This window comes from Saccoglossus kowalevskii, chromosome 9 (genome assembly GCF_978046115.1).
Source record: "Saccoglossus kowalevskii chromosome 9, keSacKowa6.1, whole genome shotgun sequence".
Classification (NCBI taxonomy): Eukaryota; Metazoa; Hemichordata; class Enteropneusta; family Harrimaniidae; genus Saccoglossus; species Saccoglossus kowalevskii.
The window spans coordinates 33,652,365-33,674,121 of NC_140649.1; the positions used below are offsets into that span (position 1 = coordinate 33,652,365).

At 36.9% G+C, this 21,757-nt stretch overlaps 1 protein-coding gene across 1 annotated transcript in view; it reads left to right on the forward strand.

Annotated features, from left to right (window-relative positions):
* The window catches only part of LOC100375522 (FRAS1-related extracellular matrix protein 1), a 31,588-nt gene extending 10,928 nt beyond the window's left edge, over positions 1–20,660 (forward strand). Inside the window, exons 4-12 of the mRNA XM_006816084.2 lie at positions 36–2,257; positions 3,231–5,849; positions 7,250–7,602; positions 9,940–10,121; positions 11,769–11,936; positions 12,510–12,660; positions 14,111–14,195; positions 15,356–15,441; positions 20,433–20,660. Coding sequence (XP_006816147.1) covers positions 36–2,257; positions 3,231–5,849; positions 7,250–7,602; positions 9,940–10,121; positions 11,769–11,936; positions 12,510–12,660; positions 14,111–14,195; positions 15,356–15,441; positions 20,433–20,650 — 6,084 coding nt within the window. The 3' untranslated portion in view covers positions 20,651–20,660. The remainder of the gene's footprint in view (positions 1–35; positions 2,258–3,230; positions 5,850–7,249; positions 7,603–9,939; positions 10,122–11,768; positions 11,937–12,509; positions 12,661–14,110; positions 14,196–15,355; positions 15,442–20,432) is intronic.
* Positions 20,661–21,757: the final 1,097 nt, after the last annotated feature.

Below are 21,757 nucleotides of genomic sequence, written 5' to 3' on the forward strand. Positions count from 1 at the left end.
CTAGCTAATGTAATTTTCCTTTGTTTTTTTCACAGGTATTTGACTGTAATTTCTATTCTACAACAGTGCAGTACAAACACAATGGCTCACCAATCCTGTTGTCTGACACCATCAAACTCAAAGTTTATCATTTAACAGACTCTCAGACGCAGACTCAGATTTTTGATTTGAACATAGAAATAGAAAAAATCGGCTATAAAGTATTTTTCCCAATTTCATCACTGCGAGTTGAAGATTTTTTGGGAATGTCTAATACTCTTGATCGACATGTCTTGGAGTTTTTGTACAACAGAGTGACCGGTGCGTCATGTGTGGTGACATTTTCACGTGTATTAGATCACCAGCCTCAGTTTGGACAGCTTGTAACGGGAGACGGGGAACATCGTAAAGTTTTACGGTATTTCAAAGAAAGTTGTGACGATTTCCTGAAAATGGGAATTCGATATGAGCACCTCCTCCCACCATCACCTGATATTGATTACGTGGCTTTAGCAGTTACGACTATTGATCCGCTTGACAATAACCGTGAATACCAAGAAAAATTGTTCCTACCCGTTCACATAATGCCGGGATTCAAGAACCAAAAACCAAGTGCATCATTCATAAGTATGTATGTCCTTGATGCCGATGAGTTTGTGTTAACGACAATAACCCCATTTGTACTGTCATCACAAGACGAGGAAACCCCCAATTCGCAGCTGGTCTTCAACATTAGTCATCCTCTTGAAAAAGGTCAAGGAGAAATTGTTCATCTCAATGATTTGTCTAAACCAGTCACGTCATTTTCACAGATTGATGTAGATAATTTTAATATTGCATACAACCCACCAAATATTAGCTACAGCGAAAGAAAGGTATACAATATTGAATTGACTGTTTATGATGGATATTTTGAAGCAAGTGAACCAATTATGTTGATGTTGGCAGTTCGATCATCATCAACAAATGCACCGAGAGTATCACTGAACAAAGGCTTGACAATGCTGGAAGGCCAGTCCCGGCCAATCACATTGGAGAACTTACAAGTAGTTGACAATGATAATCTCAAAGATGTAAGGCTGATTGTGATTGGTGGATTACAGCATGGGACTCTAAAGCAAAATGGCCACCCAATAATAATGTTCACGCCTTTCGACTTGCAACATGGTACTGTAAATTATTACCACGATGACAGTGATTCTACTAGAGACAAAATCGAATTGAGATTGACAGATGGAACACATAGTTCTCGACTGTCTCTTCCCATAAACATTCTTCCTAAAGATGACAGTCCACCATTTTTAATCACTAACGTTCTCTTTCAACTAAATGAAGGTGAGACTGTCCTTATTGGAAAAGAAATGCTACACGCAACCGACGCAGACTCCAGTGATGATTACATCACATATAAAATTACCCAGCAACCAAATGGCGGAGAAATTATCAAGAAATTTTCTTGGGATTCGTATGGACATCCAGTTGACCAGTTCACCCAGAAAGATCTGTTTCGGGGATTGATTTACTACCGGCATTTAGGGCAAGAAATATTTCAAGATTTCTTTTCATTTGTTCTGTTAGATAGTCATGTGCCACCAAACGAGTCACCAGAACATTCGGTTATTATTCATATTGAGTCTGTTGATGATCTACAGCCGCAGCCAATTAGAGGAACACACCAAGCAATTAGATTGAAGGAAACAGACATCAACTTTATTGAAAGAAACAATTTACAGTACACTGATGTTGAATCCGCTGATATGGAACTTGTATACACTATCACAACTCCACCGTATTTTGCAGACACACACAGTTTAAATGACGCTGGACGTGTTTTTTCAACCAACGGACTAACAATGCTTATGAAAGACCCAACAGTGGTTCCGCTTCGTACGTTTACGCAACATGAAATCAATCATCGCAAAGTGGCTTATATGCCTCCATTCAGGGAAATAGGAGCCACTGACAGACAAATACAGTTCATATTTTCTGTCAGCGATCCCTATGGCAACACTGTTGTGGGTCAGATTTTTAACATCACGGTGCTCCCAGTTAATAACCAATCACCAGTTATTTACACGAGTGACATGATCATTAATGAGGGCGGCAGTTTAATTATGGGACCGTCATTATTGGCAGCCGCTGACAAAGATACCAGTTTGACAGATTTGATTTTTTCAGTTGAGCGTCTACCCCAGTATGGTGTTCTTGAAAAAGATGCAGTTGTCATGGATACAGGTGACACTTTCAATATTGATGATGTTAATTCATTTAAAATCAGGTAAAATTTGTAATTTACATTACAATTTTTCAACTGACACATGTTTAAAAAATCACTAGCCGTTACACAATATTTTCAAATTTCATGTAAACAATGTATCCGACATCCATCGTGTGGGACCCACATTAGACATGACATTCCAACTATGACCATGACACTTTCATGCTTCAATCATAAATGTTAGCAACATCCACATCGATGTTTATATTGACTGTTTATATTGACACACGTATACATGTTATATTTTTCATAGAAAATCACACATGTTGACGTTAATGCATGTTTTTTCACATATTACAATAAAAAAATGTTTCACTAGATTTCATTTTTGCTGATTTATCACATCAGTAATAATAGCAGTGAAAAATATGAAAAACAAATTTCATAATTAGAAATTTTTTCACCTTTTGCTCAGTAATTGTCAAGTGCTTGGATTGGGAAGATGTATAATAATAAGGTTATTAAGAAGATAACACCAAGTATGCATTCACATAGTACATGTTCTCAACGACTTCTACTATGTGTTCACCGGTGTTCTCAAAATACTCACTTCATGCTTATTTTGTGATATCCCTTGTCGTGTACCAAATATTTACATGACATTATTATTTGTGGAAAACTGAATTATTCAAAAAAAATATCAATATCAAAATATTCGTTTTTCTGGTCATTTTGCACATCAGTTAAAACTTTTTTTTTCTGTCAGAATTTAAAAAAAACAACATTTTTTATGACAATTATGAAATAAAAATTTAAAAAAATGCTTGATGACTTTAATAATTTTTGAACAAATAGACATAATATCACTCTGACCACAGATCAAAATTTTTCTTTTTAAATCTGGTCAAATTTTATACAGCTTTATCTTGTGACAAATATTTATTTTGGCACTCAAAGAGTAAACCTTCCTAGAAGAACAAGATATGAGCTTTCAGAACATATGTGGGATGAATTGTTTTTGTTCACATTCCAGGTATACCCATGATGGTTCAGAAGTAGAAGCTGATAACTGTGCCCTGAGTATTAGTGACGGTGTGCAATCAACAAGTGAAGATATTTTCTTCAAAATCATACCAATCAATGACCAACTACCGCAGTTGAATGCAGGTTTGAACCCTAATATACGAGTTCCAGAGTCAGGTCATATGACTTTAACGCCAAGGATGTTATCTGCGATTGACAGCGATACAAATGATATGGTTCTTAATTTCATCATAGTTAGTCCTCCTGTTAGAGGAATCATGCAAAGAGACTTTGCTACGGTGACGACCTTCACTCAACGGGACATTGTAGATGGAAATATACGATATGTGCATACAGGTGGCGAGATTGGCCCGCGGCCTGTGTTTGATCGTGTGACAATTCTGGTATCTGATCAGATCATTCCATCAACGAGTAACTTGCCGCTACATGATTTAAACATCACCATTGTGCCGATAAATAACCAGCCTCCGAATATTTTATTATTTGATGCAATACATGTCCCTGAAGGTGGCAAGTGGGGTCTGACAAGAAATGTACTGGATGTCAACGATCCAGACACTGATGCTGACCAGATAATGCTCATAATTACCAGCCAACCAACATGGGGCTATTTGGAAAACATTCTCCCATCACCAGGCCATGAGAAAAGTAATGCTGGAAAACGAATTTCTTCATTTTCGTTTAAAGACGTTGTGGATGGAAATATATACTTCATGCAGTCGGTCCATGAAGGCGTTGAACCGACCTCGGATTGGTTTGTAGTTTATGCAGACGATGGTAAAAACATATCCCCACAGGTTACATTGAATGTTATGATCCTTCCGCAGAATGACGAGGTGCCGAACTTTGTTAGCAATGACATCACGCTAAATGAAGGTAGTGTTTATCGATTAGATCAGGCGACTATGAACATTGTTGATATTGATGTTCCGCAAGAAACACTGGTGGTTTCCATCAGTAAACAGCCAGAGCATGGATATGTCATAGACATGTCTAGTTATCGAAGAAAGAGGCATGCCCCAGGTGAGAAGTACGGGGAACGTCAACCAGAAGTGATTCATGAATTCACGGTTGACGCTTTCCTGACTTCTCTGGAGCTTGTTTACCAGCATGACGGATCTGAATCGACCAGTGATCAATTAGGAGTTCGTCTAACTGATGGCGTGCATACAGTCAGAAAGACAATCAACATCAACATTATACCGATGAATGATGAGCCTCCTGTAGTCATCAAGAATACTGGTGTTACGATTAATATGCATGAAACTGTGATTCTTTCTGCTGTAGTGCTACAGGCCAGAGACGTAGACACCACAGATGCTAATCTGATTTACACCGTACATAACACTCCAGATAAAGGGATACTGCAAGTTAAAAAGACTTACCTCAGACAGCTTCCAAGATGGGAACCAGTGGATCTCTATTCAAACTTCACCCAACATGATGTCAACATGAATCTCCTGCGATACGCTCACACAGGCGGTCTTGGTTCAAAAGCCAATGATAAATTTCGCTTCACTGTAACTGACGGGAAACATACAACCAGACGAGAAACTTTTGATATTAACATTCTGAACACAAAAAAAGATGACATCATGGTTACAAGTGGTGATGTGGAAGTTGGGGAAGGAAATGTTGTTGTCATAACAACTGATACATTGTCAGCCTCCGACAATACCAACTTATTAGATGAGATTGTTTTCACAGTCGTTGATCCGCCCACGGAAGGTCAAATAGAAGAGATATCGCATCCAGGAATAAAAATCAATTCATTTACATTGTTGGATCTGGTGGCGCGTACTGTCGTGTATAAACACATGAGGAACAATGGCATTAACAAAGACAGTATGAATTTCATTGTCTCTAACGGATTGTCATCTCGAAATGGAACTCTGCGTATTCACGTCATTCCAATCGATGATGCATTACCTATTATGTACGTCAACACGGATTTTGCCGTTGACGCAGGAAGTGCTCGCCTCTTGACTGAAAGTGATCTCCTATTGGTAGATCCGGATAGTGATAATCAGGAGTTGACGTATATTGTAATAAAACCGCCTGAATTCGGACACTTGCTGAAACAAGGTCAACCAGTTCATCACAAATTTACTCAAACTGACATCAATAATTTGCATATTCTGTATAAACAAGATGGCGGAAGATCCAGAGAGGATGCAATATTTCTTATCGCTAGTGACAACACCAATGCTGGCTTTATTGTTGATGAGGATGTTCGGTATGAACCAATAGAATTCCGCATTCAAATTAACGCAGTTCGTTCTGAATATCCTCATATCATCAACAACCAACCAGCAACGACTCTGGATGATTACAATGGTCGTTATGGTTACACACTGACAAACTTCAATCTGAAAGTAATGGACAAGGATTCGTTGGATAGCAACATCATCTATGTAGTTACCAGGCTACCATTGTTCGGGTATTTGGAATTCAAAGGCGGGCGTCAATTTTTCCATCGCACGTTCACGCAAGAGGATGTTAACAATCTCAATGTGATTTATTTCATGCACGACGAACTGAAGCAAACAAACGACAGTTTCGAATTTGAGGTTCATGACTCGCACCAGAATAAGCTAAGTAACCAGAGGTTAGTAAAATTGACATAATTTGAAATACATCTTAGCGTATGTTTCAGACACTACCCTTTTTATGCTGTATGTGTGCATACTGATGTACAGAAACTTATTTGCAAGAATCGATCATTTGCACCTGAAAATAAAATAATGGGGTTGTTTGCTAATGTATGTATCCCTATTTATGAAACAACTTACAAGCACCACTGTCACAGCACATTGTGAACTCACACTGATCAGAAAGCAACATTATTTATCAGAGATTTATATACTAGTTGGTAAAAAATTCATAATAAGTGTGATGACTTATATTATGATTATAATCATAAACATGCATTACTTTTCAATAAAAAAATTTATACTGATGCTGCCTCTGACTTTTATCAGGTTTGAATTTTTTTGAGTTGCCTTCATTCTTATTCATTTTGTGCTTTAGAATACAAGTTTTGGGCTGGCTTTAAAGTTAGAAATCTCTTTCAATATTGAATCTAAAACAACTTTTACATATTTTATTTTGTTCATGTAATAACCATTGGTTTCAATATCAACTATGTCAATGAATATAGTTATAATATTTAATTTATTAATAATAAGGCCAGACTTTTATTATCCCTTGTTTCTCGAACCCCCCGAATGAACAGGAGCCGAAAATGAAATAAAAATAAAATAATTTCTCACGCCCGCTGACTTGTAAATGCAAAAAATTTCTAAAAAAATATTATTTTTATCTTCCTTTTTTTACCGCCCGCCGCATAACAAATCCAAGTTGCATTTTTGTGGGAGTATCATGATCAAAGTACCGAAGTCTCATGCAGATGAGAAACAAGGTTATAGATGGAATAAAATTTTATTTCATTTCTCCTCTCCGATCAATGATCGCACTTAAAATTCTTTGCGAATCACAAAAATCTAATTAAAAAAGAAGAATTAATTTTATTTTATTTTTCGCCCTCCTCAAAAAAATTGCCTTATAAAAATTAGTGGAAAATTGGTTTGCAATGGTCTCATCATAGGAATGGCATTTTAGTTACATATACCGTAACACAATGTAATACTTTGGGATTAGACAATACTAGGAAAGAATGAGAGTTAGGACTGGGGGTAAGTGACAGGTTTGTATAGTATGTGGCAAGGCTTGCACAATGAAACAATTAAATAAGTTATTGTAGTATTGATCCACATGTTGTCTTGGATTAGTTGAACCATATTTTTTTAGTTCGTAATTCATTGATTTGTGAATTACCTTAACACGTGTTAAACTGCAATTATAGGAAAAGTTGACCTCAAGTTGTATTTAGACACCGTTTGAGTAATGAGAAATCTGTTTAGAGTTGGTGAAACAAATGTGACTTGTGAATAAATATTTGATTTTCATTTACCAATATCTTTAAAATTTATTTTAAAATTCCATTAGGTTTGATTTGCACTGGACGATTATTCAAATGGTACGAGCTGAATATGTGGTCTGTGAAAACATTGGTACACTCAGTGTCAACATTCAAAGATTGGGCCACCTAGCTGAGTCATCATTCATAACTGTCAAAGTGAAAGGAGTTTCAGCTACTTATGAAACTGACTTTGTTCCAAGCACAGCTGAACTGATACAGTTTGATCCTGGTGTTGCTATAGCGACATGGAATGTGTTGATTGTCGATGATGGTTTGGAAGAGAATGAAGAGAGATTCCGAGTGATGTTAAAGTCACCAATTAATGCTATATTAGGAGATAACGAGAAAGCCACTGTTCTCATTGTGGATTCCAGGAATGGTGAGTTCAATCTTGTCAAAGTCATGGAAAATAAGTGAATACTACTAGGATCCATTAATATAATGTATAAAAAGTGGTATTTTCATATTCTTGGTAATTATTTAATGCAATCGGATGTATCAGTTGATGGCCTTTTCCACAGTAGTATCTAAATAGGTAGTAGTTAAATAGAGATACTACAAAGTCTATGATACCTGATTTTTTTCAAAAGCTTTCTCAGCAACTCTTTGTAGCTACACTGTCTCAGTAGATAACAGAATGAATGCTACAATGTAAAAAATATTTTACTCATATTTGAAATACACATATTATCTCTATTGCTTTCTAGCAATGAGAATGTGTCCATGACAACCATCCAGGAAAGTCCATTGATCAACGAATAAATATACCTAAATAATTTTACAAATTTAAGTATTATATTGAATGCAGACAGTCACATGTTTTGACATAAAAAATAAGCATAGACCTTAAAATATTTTTTAGGTATTTTAAGGTCTATGAATTAAGGTAGGGAATAAAAACAAGTGTAGACTATTTATAAGATTGAAGAATCCAAGAGGGCGCCAAACAATTCAAATGTAGTAAGAAATTGTGCAGTCTATTTGGTTTGTAGTAGAGTTGCTATCTTTTAACCAAAATTTAAATGTAAAATTGGTGAAAATATCGTAAAATTCCGAATTGAGACCGCGGCTTTAATTAAAATTAATTTTTTCAATGGACGAATTCAGATGCGTGAAGTCTTGGTGTGGCTTTAATTAGAGCATTCACTTCGGTAACAGTGGGAAATTTTTTCAAAAAACAAAGGCCAGAAGGGATAATGATATGCTAATGAGATGCACAACACTCGATTGCAACTTTGTAGTGATTCTAAGCGCACTTTCGGATATTTACACACAGACAAACTTGTACACAAACGAAATTTCACTCTGTATAACATACTGCACAATAAATAATATCTACAAATAGATTTGTATGCATTTGCAGGTTACGGTACTGTATACTACAACCTCTTGAATAGACTTATTCGTTAGCACCGGTCACAACTGAGAGACAGCTGTCTGACACAGTCGATTGCGTTCGACTACTGGCATGTTCGACTTTCGGCAGAGTGACTGTACATTCCATGTTTAATATTTAGACAAATTAAAATAAAAAAATAAAAAAAAGTCCATCAAAAGAAAATTTCCGCATGATAAAAAAAAAATACTCAGCATATTATTTAATGTAATATATATTTATTTTCTTATTTTTTTTTTGATAACGAAAATTATATTCTAAAAGAAGTAAAAACAAAAATGAATGCATTCTTAGTAGCAAATGATCACGGTAACGGTCATGCTGCGTTTCACACGTATGAATAACTTATTTGTTTTCAAAGTGTTACAATTGCTGATTATTACTCAGTAGTGATTATAATAACGTACAAAAAATAAATTCGTTGAATTGTTGTGAAAATTCAACTTAGAATGATTTTAGTCACATATAAACGCTCGATCCGATATCCGCCATGCTTGTTCAAACATCTTTAGTGACTTGAAACTGTTTTTTGACCTGATAGGTCAAGTCGCTAATTAACCAATCCAAACGCTGGATGGTGCCAACGTGATTAAATTACCATAGCTCATTTAAACTCATGGTAAACGAAGCACGGAAGAGATTTGCCGTTGTTGTAGTGCGATCGTTTGGCTTTGATTTTGATGGGAAAACAGCATGATTGTTTTTAAATCAAGAAATTAGTTGTTTTTGAAAGATAAGCTGAACATTGAAGAAGAATTTAACACTTTTGACGATAATAACAGCTCATTGTCGAAACGCAGTTTACCCATTCACGCTACCCACAATAAACCAGTACTCTGGAATAAGCGTCAATGACTATGGAAAACCTAAATTAGACTCTAATCTAAGCGCCAGGAATCATTGAAATGTTCGAAAAATTATGCCTTAATTTAAAATTAAATGATATATCTTTTTCTGAAATATGTGGTGGCTGATTGGTTTGTGAAAGTTTGGGGTGCGGCTTATATTGCAGGCTTTTTCCTGGGATCAAAACTTGTCAATTTCAACATGAAACAATGTCTCAAGTTAGGGGTGCGGCTTCTATTAAAGCTGTGGCCTCAAATATGATTTTTATGGTAGTTCATCATACATGCTTCACATGAGTTCAAAGTGAATAATTCTATGTAGGCGTTGCTGATTTGTTAGTTAGTGGTGGTGATTCAAAACAAGCCAACCACAGCTTTTAAACAAGCAATAATGCATATTATAAAGACGACAATGTAATGATATCACGTAATTAGTCAAGATATTAAATTATTTTTATTTTTTCTTACTTACTAGGTCAGTGTGACAGTGGTATTTACCCCGATATTATCAGTAAGTCACCTGATAGGTCAGCTGACAGTGTAGTAAGATCTGATGATACATCTAGAGTGGGTAGTTATGTTTTTCAAACTGGAGGTAACAAAGCACAGGTGTCATCACAAGTGATATTTAGCAATGCTACCAGCACTGTCTGGAGGGTAAGTTTTTATGCATCATAAGTCACACTGTTTAAAGACGAGGCACCTCTGACATAAATAAAGAAAGAGACTTCATCCACAATGTAAATTTTGTTTTAATCTGTGGCCATGCCAATTACTGTTTTCATGAGATTTGCTCCAATATTTTAATTAACGAACCATTTTTACATAATTACGTGTACATCATTTTGACTTCATAGAAACGTTTTGTCGCAAGAGTGCAGGTATGTGAGTGCGACTTAGAGAAAATATAATTTTTTTTCTTCATTTTGGATGTCTACTCTACTCTAGCACTATTTAAATATTGTTTACTGTAAAATACTTTACTTTCATTTGGAATTAATTTTCGCTATTTTTGGTGAAGAAATGATTCAGTGAAAATAAAATCCAGCGAGTTTTCCTATATTTCACATTCAACTTGTCAAAATTCAATGAAAATTAATTCCATGCAAAAAAGTCTTTTCAGCGAAAATCATTTCCAGCTAAAATAAAATATTTCACAATAATATAAAGCTATAGCGACTTATTTCTCAAATAGTCACCTTCTTCTAAATGAAAGTACCGGTAACCTAATTTACAGTATTTGGTGTTTTTGTGTCTTTTTGGAAAAGTTTCAGTTGGAACCTAATGTGCACTGACAGCCTTCCAGAGGATTTTTCATTGATCTGTAATATCAGATTTATTAGCTCATCGTGGTGTAGAGCTCTCTCAGATTTGTTCATTCTGTGATACCTTCAATTCTCTAATTTTTATGAAATTTTTTGTCATTTTTTGGTAAAAAGTGATATTTTTGACTTCTTGTTGAAAACCGCAAGTCTGATTACCGGTACTTTGATATTACATGTATATATAGCTACTATGGGTAGACCTCATTCAGATTTGTTCATTGTGTGATATCTTTAATTCTTTAATTGACATGTGCATTGCTAACACGTTGCTTGTTATACTATTGGATTAATTATTGTTAATCACCTGCAATTAAAAGTAATTCATTTATGGGATCAATATTTTATACACATTGGTAACAATTAATTCCGAGGTAATTTTATCAGTTGTCATTACATATTTCACAATAAATATGTAGGTGGGAAACAAATCTTTGTATTGCCAACAATATAGTCCACATATGCATTAAAATGAAGATGCCCTTAAGTGAATTAAAACTATCAGTATATTGTAGAAACGTTTGAATTCACTATATTTCGAACAATTGTTAGCAAAATGTATTGTCAAGTTGGCAAATGAACAATGTTTTGGCATCTTAGAAGGCAATGACTATCTCAAAGACCGGTTTTTCTAGAAAAAAACTGCAAGAGGGAGCACTGCAATTCAGCGGCGCCACCAAGTGTGGGGGGGAGGGGTTAATTCTAAGTTAAAATGGAGCATTCTATGGCTGAAGACTGGCCACATGTGATGGCCTATCAGAATTTGATGGTTGCCAGAGGATATGCTCCCCAGGGTAAGGGGGCGCATGGCCATGGCATGAGGGTACTACACCCCTGCTTCCTTGTTTTAAAAAAATACCTGGCAGATTTTGGCATGACACGTTATAATATTATTTAGAAAATCATAGCAGAGTTCTCAACTGACATTCTGCTTGTACAGTAACCATGTGCCACTCACCAATGATGTCATACCTTTCTGCAGAATCATGGGCTGATCTCGGTTAGGACTGATCAAGATTCACCAGAGACACAGGAGTCGCCAGGGGTACCGGATAGATTAGAAGGTAGCATATTGTCTCCCAGAATTACTATAACTGATCCAAGATCGCCTCAAGAACAAACTGAGGACAAAGAAACTACAGTAATTAGGGTATGGAATGCACATACCACATAGCATACAACTAAAAAAAATGTTTTGGTGTACGAATTGAAAGAATACCGGTACTCAAGATTGGCTCTTCTACTACACATGTTGATCAGTACATTCATTCAATGCTTTATATCCACATGTATGGAGGAAATAAAAAGATTGAAGTATGACTTATGTTGAAATCTTGTCCCATATGATGTGTTGTGATCTCTGACTGTGATCACCAGAGGAAAACGTGCCAATTTTCAATGAATGTAACACATAAACATGTCATGTATGTCACATTTTACAACATCTTTTATTTGTTTCTTAATTCTCTTAACGTAAATGCTTTCCGTGCTTTATTATGCATAAAAAGTTAGAGCATTAATTAAAGATACAATCTTATAAATCGTTTTTGTAACACTCTAACAGTGTTAGAAAACTAAATGGATGTGTGAATTAATAAAGATTATATGATATTTATTGTCTCAAGAAAACAGAAAAAATTCTTGTCGTCATTGCCTTTTGAAATATATCATTGTATGTTATGTCACATATCATGCAGGTTAATCTTTTCGAGTTTAATTTCAGGTGTCTGGTCCATCACGGTGTAATGAGTCATCTGTTGGTGTTTTACACTTTGACACATCAGCCAATAAGATGTACCAGTGTGATGGTTACCGGTGGATACAGTGGAGTGAATCAGAAACAAACAAACAGAAATCAAACCACTGCAACAAAGGTATCGAAATAGTCAAAATGAGATTATGCTGGATGGAAACACTGATATGACACTGCCTACACATATTGACCGCATTATTGTGTTTTCTCAATCAGTGCATGTATTTTAATGATTAAGTACACAGCCAATGTGATTTGGGTTCATATGCACTTCTATATTGGAGATGTGCTTTTAATAGAACAAATACAGTAGTCTGATTTCATCATCTAACAAAATGTTTTGATTGATGATAAATAAACTTCCATTGCTAGTTTGGTGCATTATGTTTTGTTTTAAAAATAGTTGAAAGTGGAGATCAATTTACATGTCATAATTTTTCCCGCCATCATTTCATACAATATTTTATGTATTTTTGTATTTTTATACAGTGACCCCTCGCTAAGTCGTGCCTCAGTAAGTCACGGTTTCAGCTAAGTCGCGGGTAGTTCCCAAAAATTCTATTGTGTTTTGTCGGCAGTTTTGAAGTAAAAAACTAATGGTTCATCGCATCATGTTTTTAATTGGCCGTTAAAGTGCTGGGAGACAACTTGACACCAACTGGCCATCAATTACTGATATACAAAGGATGATGGCGGCCTGACTTGAGGTGTAGACAGGGGTATCAAGTCGTGACTTTACAAACTTCTCAATCGGTCCCCTTTTGATATAGCTCTATAAAAACTCGCTACAATGAGTTGAAACCATGCAGACATGGGTGCTGAGATGTTCAATAAAGAAAACGTGCTATAAAAAAAAACATGTATGTATATGTGGTTTTTATCCATTTTCAATGCATAAGCACCCTTTTCATGAGACCCCCTGGAAAGTCGCGACCCTTGATAAGTCATGGTTTTTGGTTGGATCCCAACATCCGCGACTTAGTGAGGGGCCACTGTATTCACATTTAGTACATGAGTGACCTTCTGTCTAGTAATGATAATGAGTTTTCATTGGTAAGTCATGACTACAGTGTTATGTTCATAAAAAAGGCTATATCCAAAGATAAAATCTTGTAATCTGAAATTTATTTAATATATTTTTATTTGAACTAAGTTGAATATCTGTAATACATTATCCTCATTTTGCATGTATTATGTCGTCATGGTATTCTTACAAATGAAAATTTAAAAAATAAAATGTTTCTCAGCTCTAGAACTTATCAATGTCCGAGCAGAGAAAATTACAAAGAAATAGTAAAACTCTTGTGTTCGATATGACAGCTCTGCCAGTAATGAAAAGAAAGTGTCCATTGTCACAAATTCCTAAATTCTAAACTCGCAAGATCTCAGCAAAAGTTGGAAATTCCTTTATTAACAGCAATTCTTGTTTTGAAATACTTTTGTGAAATCATAATGATTATAGAGACCAGTTTGTATTGGACATCAACGAAATAAAAGTCGTATTAGACATTTGTGAGGTGTGATACCCCTTACAGTGTTTTCAACATAATGTTGCTTGTTTCAATACGTAGGTTGGAGTTACCATAAAAACCTGTGTTATAGAGTTGGTGGTGAAGAAAAAACTTGGAACGATGCGCAACGAACCTGCCGGGAGCTGTAAGTGTTAGCTCTAGATTATCCAGTCACACATCCTGGTACTTTGCATGCCTCTGAAATTCACACATTATGGCACCTCGCTTACATGAGCCCTGAAGGTCAAACATCCTGGTACTTTGTAAGACCCACAAAGGTCACACATTCTGGTACTTTGCATGACCCCTGAAGATCACACATCCTGGTACTTTGCATGACCACAAAAGGTCACACATTCTGGCACCTTACATGACCCCTGAAGGTCACACAACCTGGTACTTTTTATGACCCCCAAAGGTTAAACATTCTGGTACTTTGCATGACCCCTGAAGGTCACACATCCTGGTACTTTGCATGACCCCTGAAGATCACACATCCTGGTACTTTGCTTGATCCCTGAAGGTCACACATCCTGGTACTTTGCATGACCCCTGAAGATTACACATCCTGGTATTTTGCATGACCCCTGAAGGTCACACATCCTGGTACTTTGCATGACCCCTGAAGATCACACATCCTGGTATTTTGCATGGCCCCTGAAGGTCACACATCCTGGTACTTTCTATCACAGTTTTTGCATATTATGCTTCTATTTGTATAAAATTGTCTTTAAACCTTAAATCTTTTATTCAAAGTATAATTGCCCCTACCCTCCAAAAAATACCTGGATGTCTGACCTTTAGGGGTCATGCAAAGTCTCGGGTTATGTGAGCTTGAGGGATAGTGTATATATTTAGACATATGATGTGTGACAAGTTGATGCTACCAGAGGTACATTACTTGGGGTTTGCAACTCGCATAGTACTGTATGGTGACATCATACCAAGATAAAATAAAACTTTTCTTGCCACTATCATATTGAAAAATGTAATACATCGAAAATGTACAGAAAATATAGTTCTCGTAATCCGTCATATCATGGGCAGCTATTTTGATCCACTTGGACATTCCAGTATCCTAGTTATCTCGGGCATGCGCATTCGCATTTTTCTGAGTTGGAATGCTTATGCGAGAGCGAGATTGTAACGGGATCTTGGTATCATGTCACCAGAGTTGCAAACCCCAAGTAATGTACCTCTGATACTACTAATAAGAACTATTGACACAGAATCTTTTGACTCCTACTGCCATTCTTGCAGTCAGTCACAATGAGAGTATAAATGTCTTGTGTTTCCTTCATCCAGTTACTATGGCAACCTTCCTAGTGTCTCCTCAAATGAAGATCAGAATTGGTTATGGGTTTTTGCAGGAGGAAGATCAGTTTGGATTGGTAATTATTGATGATAGCTGTATACTAATCCCATATATCAACCTACTATGCCTTATCTGTACCATACTATACCCCACAGTTGTCTATACCAGACTACTATATCCCACAGTTGTCTATACCAGACTACTATACCCCACAGTTGTCTATACCAGACTACTATACCCCACAGTTGTCTATACCAGACTACTATATCCCACAGTTGTCTATACCAGACTACTATACCCACAGTTGTCTATACCAGACTACTATCTCACACAGTTGTCTATACCAGACTACTATATCCCACAGTTGTCTATACCAGACTACTATACCCCACAGTTGTTTATCCCAGACTACTATACCCCACAGTTGTTTATCCCAGACTACTATATCCCACAGTTGTCTATACCAGACTACTATACCCACAGTTGTCTATACCAGACTACTATCTCACACAGTTGTCTATACCAGACTACTATATCCCACAGTTGTCTATACCAGACTACTATACCCCACAGTTGTTTATCCCAGACTACTATACCCCACAGTTGTTTATCCCAGACTACTATATCCCACAGTTGTCTATACAGACTACTATACCCCACAGTTGTCTATACCAGACTACTATACCCACAGTTGCCTATACCAGACTACTATACCCCACAGTTGTCTATACCAGACTACTATACCCACAGTTGCCTATACCAGACTACTATACCCCACAGTTGTCTATACCAGACTACTATACCCCACAGTTGTCTATACCAGACTACTATACCCCACAGTTGTCTATACCAGACTACTATACCCCACAGTTGTCTATACCAGACTACTATACCCCACAGTTGTCTATACCAGACTACTATACCCCACAGTTGTCTATACCAGACTACTATACCCCACAGTTGTCTATACCAGACTACTATGCCCCACAGTTGCCTATACCAGACTACTATGCCCATAGTTGTCTATACCAGACTACTATGCCCCACAGTTGTCTATACCAGACTACTATACCCCACAGTTGTCTATACCAGACTACTATACCCCATAGTTGTCTATACCAGACTACTATGTCGCATAGTTGTTTATACCAGACTAGTATACACCACAGTTGTCTATACCAGACTACTATGCCCCATAGTTGTCTATACCAAACTACTATACCCCACAGTTGTCTATAACATACTACTATATTCCACAGTTGTCTATACCAGACTACTATACCCACAGTTGTCTATACCAGACTACTGTACCCCACAGTTGTCTATACCAGACTACTATACCCCACAGTTGTCTATACCAGACTACTATACCCCACAGTTGCCTATACCAGACTACTATGCCCCATAGTTGTCTATATCAGACTACTATGCCCCATAGTTGTCTATACCAGACTACTATACCCCAGAGTTGTGTATACCAGACTACTATACCCCACAGTTGTCTATACCAGACTACTATGCCGCATAGTTGTTTATACCAGACTAGTATACACCACAGTTATCTATACCAGACTACTATACCCCACAGTTGTCTATACCAGACTACTATGCCCCATAGTTGTTTATACCAGACTACTATGCCACATAGTTGTCTATACCAGACTACTATGCCGCATAGTTGTTTATACCAGACTAGTATACACCACAGTTATCTATACCAGACTACTATACCCCACAGTTGTTTATACCAGACTACTATGCCCCATAGTTGTCTATACCAGACTACTATACCCCACAGTTGTCTATACCAGACTACTATGCCCCACAGTTGTCTATACTAAACTACTATGCCGCATAATTGTTTATACCAGACTACTATGCCCCATAGTTGTCTATACCAGACTACTATGCCCCACAGTTGTCTATACCAGACTACTATGTCGCATAGTTGTTTATACCAGACTAGTATACACCACAGTTGTCTATACCAGACTACTATGCCCCATAGTTGTCTATACCAAACTACTATACCCCACAGTTGTCTATACCAGACTACTATATCCCACAGTTGTCTATACCAGACTACTATATACACAGTTGTCTATACCAGACTACTATCTCACACAGTTGTCTATACCAGACTACTATCTCACACAGTTGTCTATACCAGACTACTATACCCCACAGTTGTTTATCCCAGACTACTATACCCCACAGTTGTTTATCCCAGACTACTATATCCCACAGTTGTCTATACCAGACTACTATACCCACAGTTGTCTATACCAGACTACTATCTCACACAGTTGTCTATACCAGACTACTATATTCCACAGTTGTCTATACCAGACTACTATACCCCACAGTTGTTTATCCCAGACTACTATACCCCACAGTTGTTTATCCCAGACTACTATATCCCACAGTTGTCTATACCAGACTACTATACCCCACAGTTGCCTATACCAGACTACTATACCCACAGTTGCCTATACCAGACTACTATAACCCACAGTTGTCTATACCAGACTACTATACCCACAGTTGCCTATACCAGACTACTATACCCCACAGTTGTCTATACCAGACTACTATACCCCACAGTTGTCTATACCAGACTACTATACCCCACAGTTGTCTATACCAGACTACTATACCCCACAGTTGTCTATACCAGACTACTATACCCCAGTTGTCTGTACCAGACTACTATACCCCACAGTTGTCTATACCAGACTACTATACCCCAGAGTTGTCTATACCAGACTACTATGCCCCACAGTTGCCTATACCAGACTACTATGCCCCATAGTTGTCTATACCAGACTACTATGCCCCACAGTTGTCTATACCAGACTACTATACCCCACAGTTGTCTATACCAGACTACTATACCCCATAGTTGTCTATACCAGACTACTATGTCGCATAGTTGTTTATACCAGACTAGTATACACCACAGTTGTCTATACCAGACTACTATGCCCCATAGTTGTCTATACCAAACTACTATACCCCACAGTTGTCTATAACATACTACTATATTCCACAGTTGTCTATACCAGACTACTATACCCCACAGTTGTCTATACCAGACTACTGTACCCCACAGTTGTCTATACCAGACTACTATACCCCACAGTTGTCTATACCAGACTACTATACCCCACAGTTGCCTATACCAGACTACTATGCCCCATAGTTGTCTATATCAGACTACTATGCCCCATAGTTGTCTATACCAGACTACTATACCCCAGAGTTGTGTATACCAGACTACTATATCCCACAGTTGTCTATACCAGACTACTATGCCGCATAGTTGTTTATACCAGACTAGTATACACCACAGTTATCTATACCAGACTACTATACCCCACAGTTGTCTATACCAGACTACTATGCCCCATAGTTGTTTATACCAGACTACTATGCCACATAGTTGTCTATACCAGACTACTATGCCGCATAGTTGTTTATACCAGACTAGTATACACCACAGTTATCTATACCAGACTACTATACCCCACAGTTGTTTATACCAGACTACTATGCCCCATAGTTGTCTATACCAAACTACTATACCCCACAGTTGTCTATACCAGACTACTATGCCCCACAGTTGTCTATACTAAATTACTATGCCGCATAATTGTTTATACCAGACTACTATGCCCCATAGTTGTCTATACCAGACTACTATGCCCCACAGTTGTCTATACCAGACTACTATGTCGCATAGTTGTTTATACCAGACTAGTATACACCACAGTTGTCTATACCAGACTACTATGCCCCATAGTTGTCTATACCAAACTACTATACCCCACAGTTGTCTATAACATACTACTATATTCCACAGTTGTCTATACCAGACTACTATACCCCACAGTTGTCTATCACAGACTACTATGTCCCACAGTTGTCTATAACAGACTACTGTACCCCACAGTTGTCTATACCAGACTACTATACCCCACAGTTGTCTATACCAGACTACTATATCCCACAGTTGTCTATAACAGACTACTATACCCCACTGTTGTCTATACAGACTACTATACCCCACAGTTGTCTATAACAGACTACTATACCCCACTGTTGTCTATACCAGACTACTATACCCCACTGTTGTCTATCACAGACTACTATACCCCATAGTTGTCTATACCAGACTACTATACCCCACAGTTGTCAATACCAGACTACTATACCCCACAGTTGTCAATACCAGACTACTATACCCCACAATTGTCTATACCAGACTACTATATCCCACAGTTGTCTATAACAGACTACTATACCCCACTGTTGTCTATACCAGACTACTATACCTCGCAGTTGTCTATACCAGACTACTATGCCCCACTAATATCTATCACAGACTACTATACCTCATAGTTGTCTATACCAGACTACTATACCAGACTACTCTACCAAAGACCTGAAAATTGACAATAAGACGAACACCTGAATCTTTATAAATGAAAACCTGACTCCCGAAAGTAAGCAGTTATTCCATAAGGCAAATGAAAAGAGAAGGTTGTGCAAATGGAAACTATATCCCACAGTTGTCTATAACAGACTAGTATACCCCACAGTTGTCTATACCAGACTACTATTTCCCACATTTGTTTATAACGGAATGCTATGCCCCACAGTTGTCTATATTAGACTACGATACCCCATAGTTGTCTATACCAGACTACTATACCCCACAGTTGTCTATACCAGACTACTATGCCCCACAGTTGTCTATATTAGACTACTATACCTCATAGTTGTCTATACTAGACTACTATACCCCACATTTGTCTATAATAAACTACTATACCAAACATTTGTCTATACTGGACTAATATGCCCCATCTTTTTTATACTGGTCTAGTATACCCTTGGTTATACTGGACTACTCTGCTCTATCTTTGTCTAGACTACCATACCCCATCTGTCTATACTGGACTACTGTACATTACTCATGTCTTTACTGAACATCTATACAATACCTTTGTCTCTACTGGTCTACTCTTTCTTGAATTTTGCAGCTCACTTCTGAATTTTTTTTAGGATTAAATGACAAGTATGTAGAAGGCAATTGGGAATGGATTGATGGATCGCCATTAACTTTCACATCTTGGAAGCGGGGAAATCCCAAACCAGAATCACCTACCGATAGAAACTGTGCTATGCTTGGTCCAAGGCTCCGATGGCAAGACAAACACTGCGACCGAGTCACCTCTACGTTTGTTTGTGCTGTTCCTACAACTCGCAGAAACCGTAGATGATGATCATATTTATAACTGGAATTATGAATTTGAAAAACATTTATATGAACAATTTTTTAGATTTTATTCTAGTTTGTTTAGCTCCGCTGTCGACTTTGTCGAGCGGAGCTTATCATATGAGTGATTGTCCGTCGTCGTTCGTGTCAATGTTTTACTTTTTTGACTTCTTCTTGAAAACTACAAGCCTGAATGCTTTGATACTTGGTGTATATGTACCTTGGGTAGACCTCTCTCAGATTTGTTCATTTCATTATCATATCTTCAATTCTCTAATTTCGGTGAATATTTTTGTCATTTTTGGTAAAAAGTGATATTTTCGACTTCTTGTTGAAAACCGCAAGTCCAATTGCTTTGATATATTACATATATAGGTACTACATGTGGACCTCTCTCAGATTTGTTCATTTTGTAATGATATCTTTAATTCTCTAATTTTGGTGAATATTTTTGTAATTTTTGGTAAAAAGTGATATTTTCGACTTCTTGTTGAAAACCGCAAGTCCAATTGCTTTGATATTACATATATAGGTACTACATGTGGACCTCTCTCAGATTTGTTCATTTTGTAATGATATCTTCAATTCTCTAATTTGGGTGAATATTTTTGTCATTTTTGGTAAAAAGTGATATTTTCAACTTCTTGTTAAAAACCGCAATTCCAATTGCTTTGATATTACATATATAGGTACTACATGTGGACCTCTCTCAGATTTGTTCATTTTGTAATTATATCTTTAATTCTCTAATTTTGGTGAATATTTTTGTCATTTTTGGTAAAAAATGATATTTTCTTTTTGTTAAAAACCACAATCATTTATGGTGAAAAATGATATTTTTGAATTCTTGTTGAAAACAGCAAGTCCCATTGCATTGATACTATGCATATTGTTCATTTTCTAATGATATCTTCTGTTTTTTAATTGAAATGTGCATTGCTAACAGCGGAGCTATCTCAGCCGAGAGGCTGCTTGTTTTCAATATCAGCCATAATTTTTTTTCAATTATGGTGTTACAATATAAAATTCAGGTACTTGATTTTGGTGCTTTCTTGACTGGGTATTCAATGTTTGAAGCGGTTATCATGATTGCAGTACATTATATTTGTCA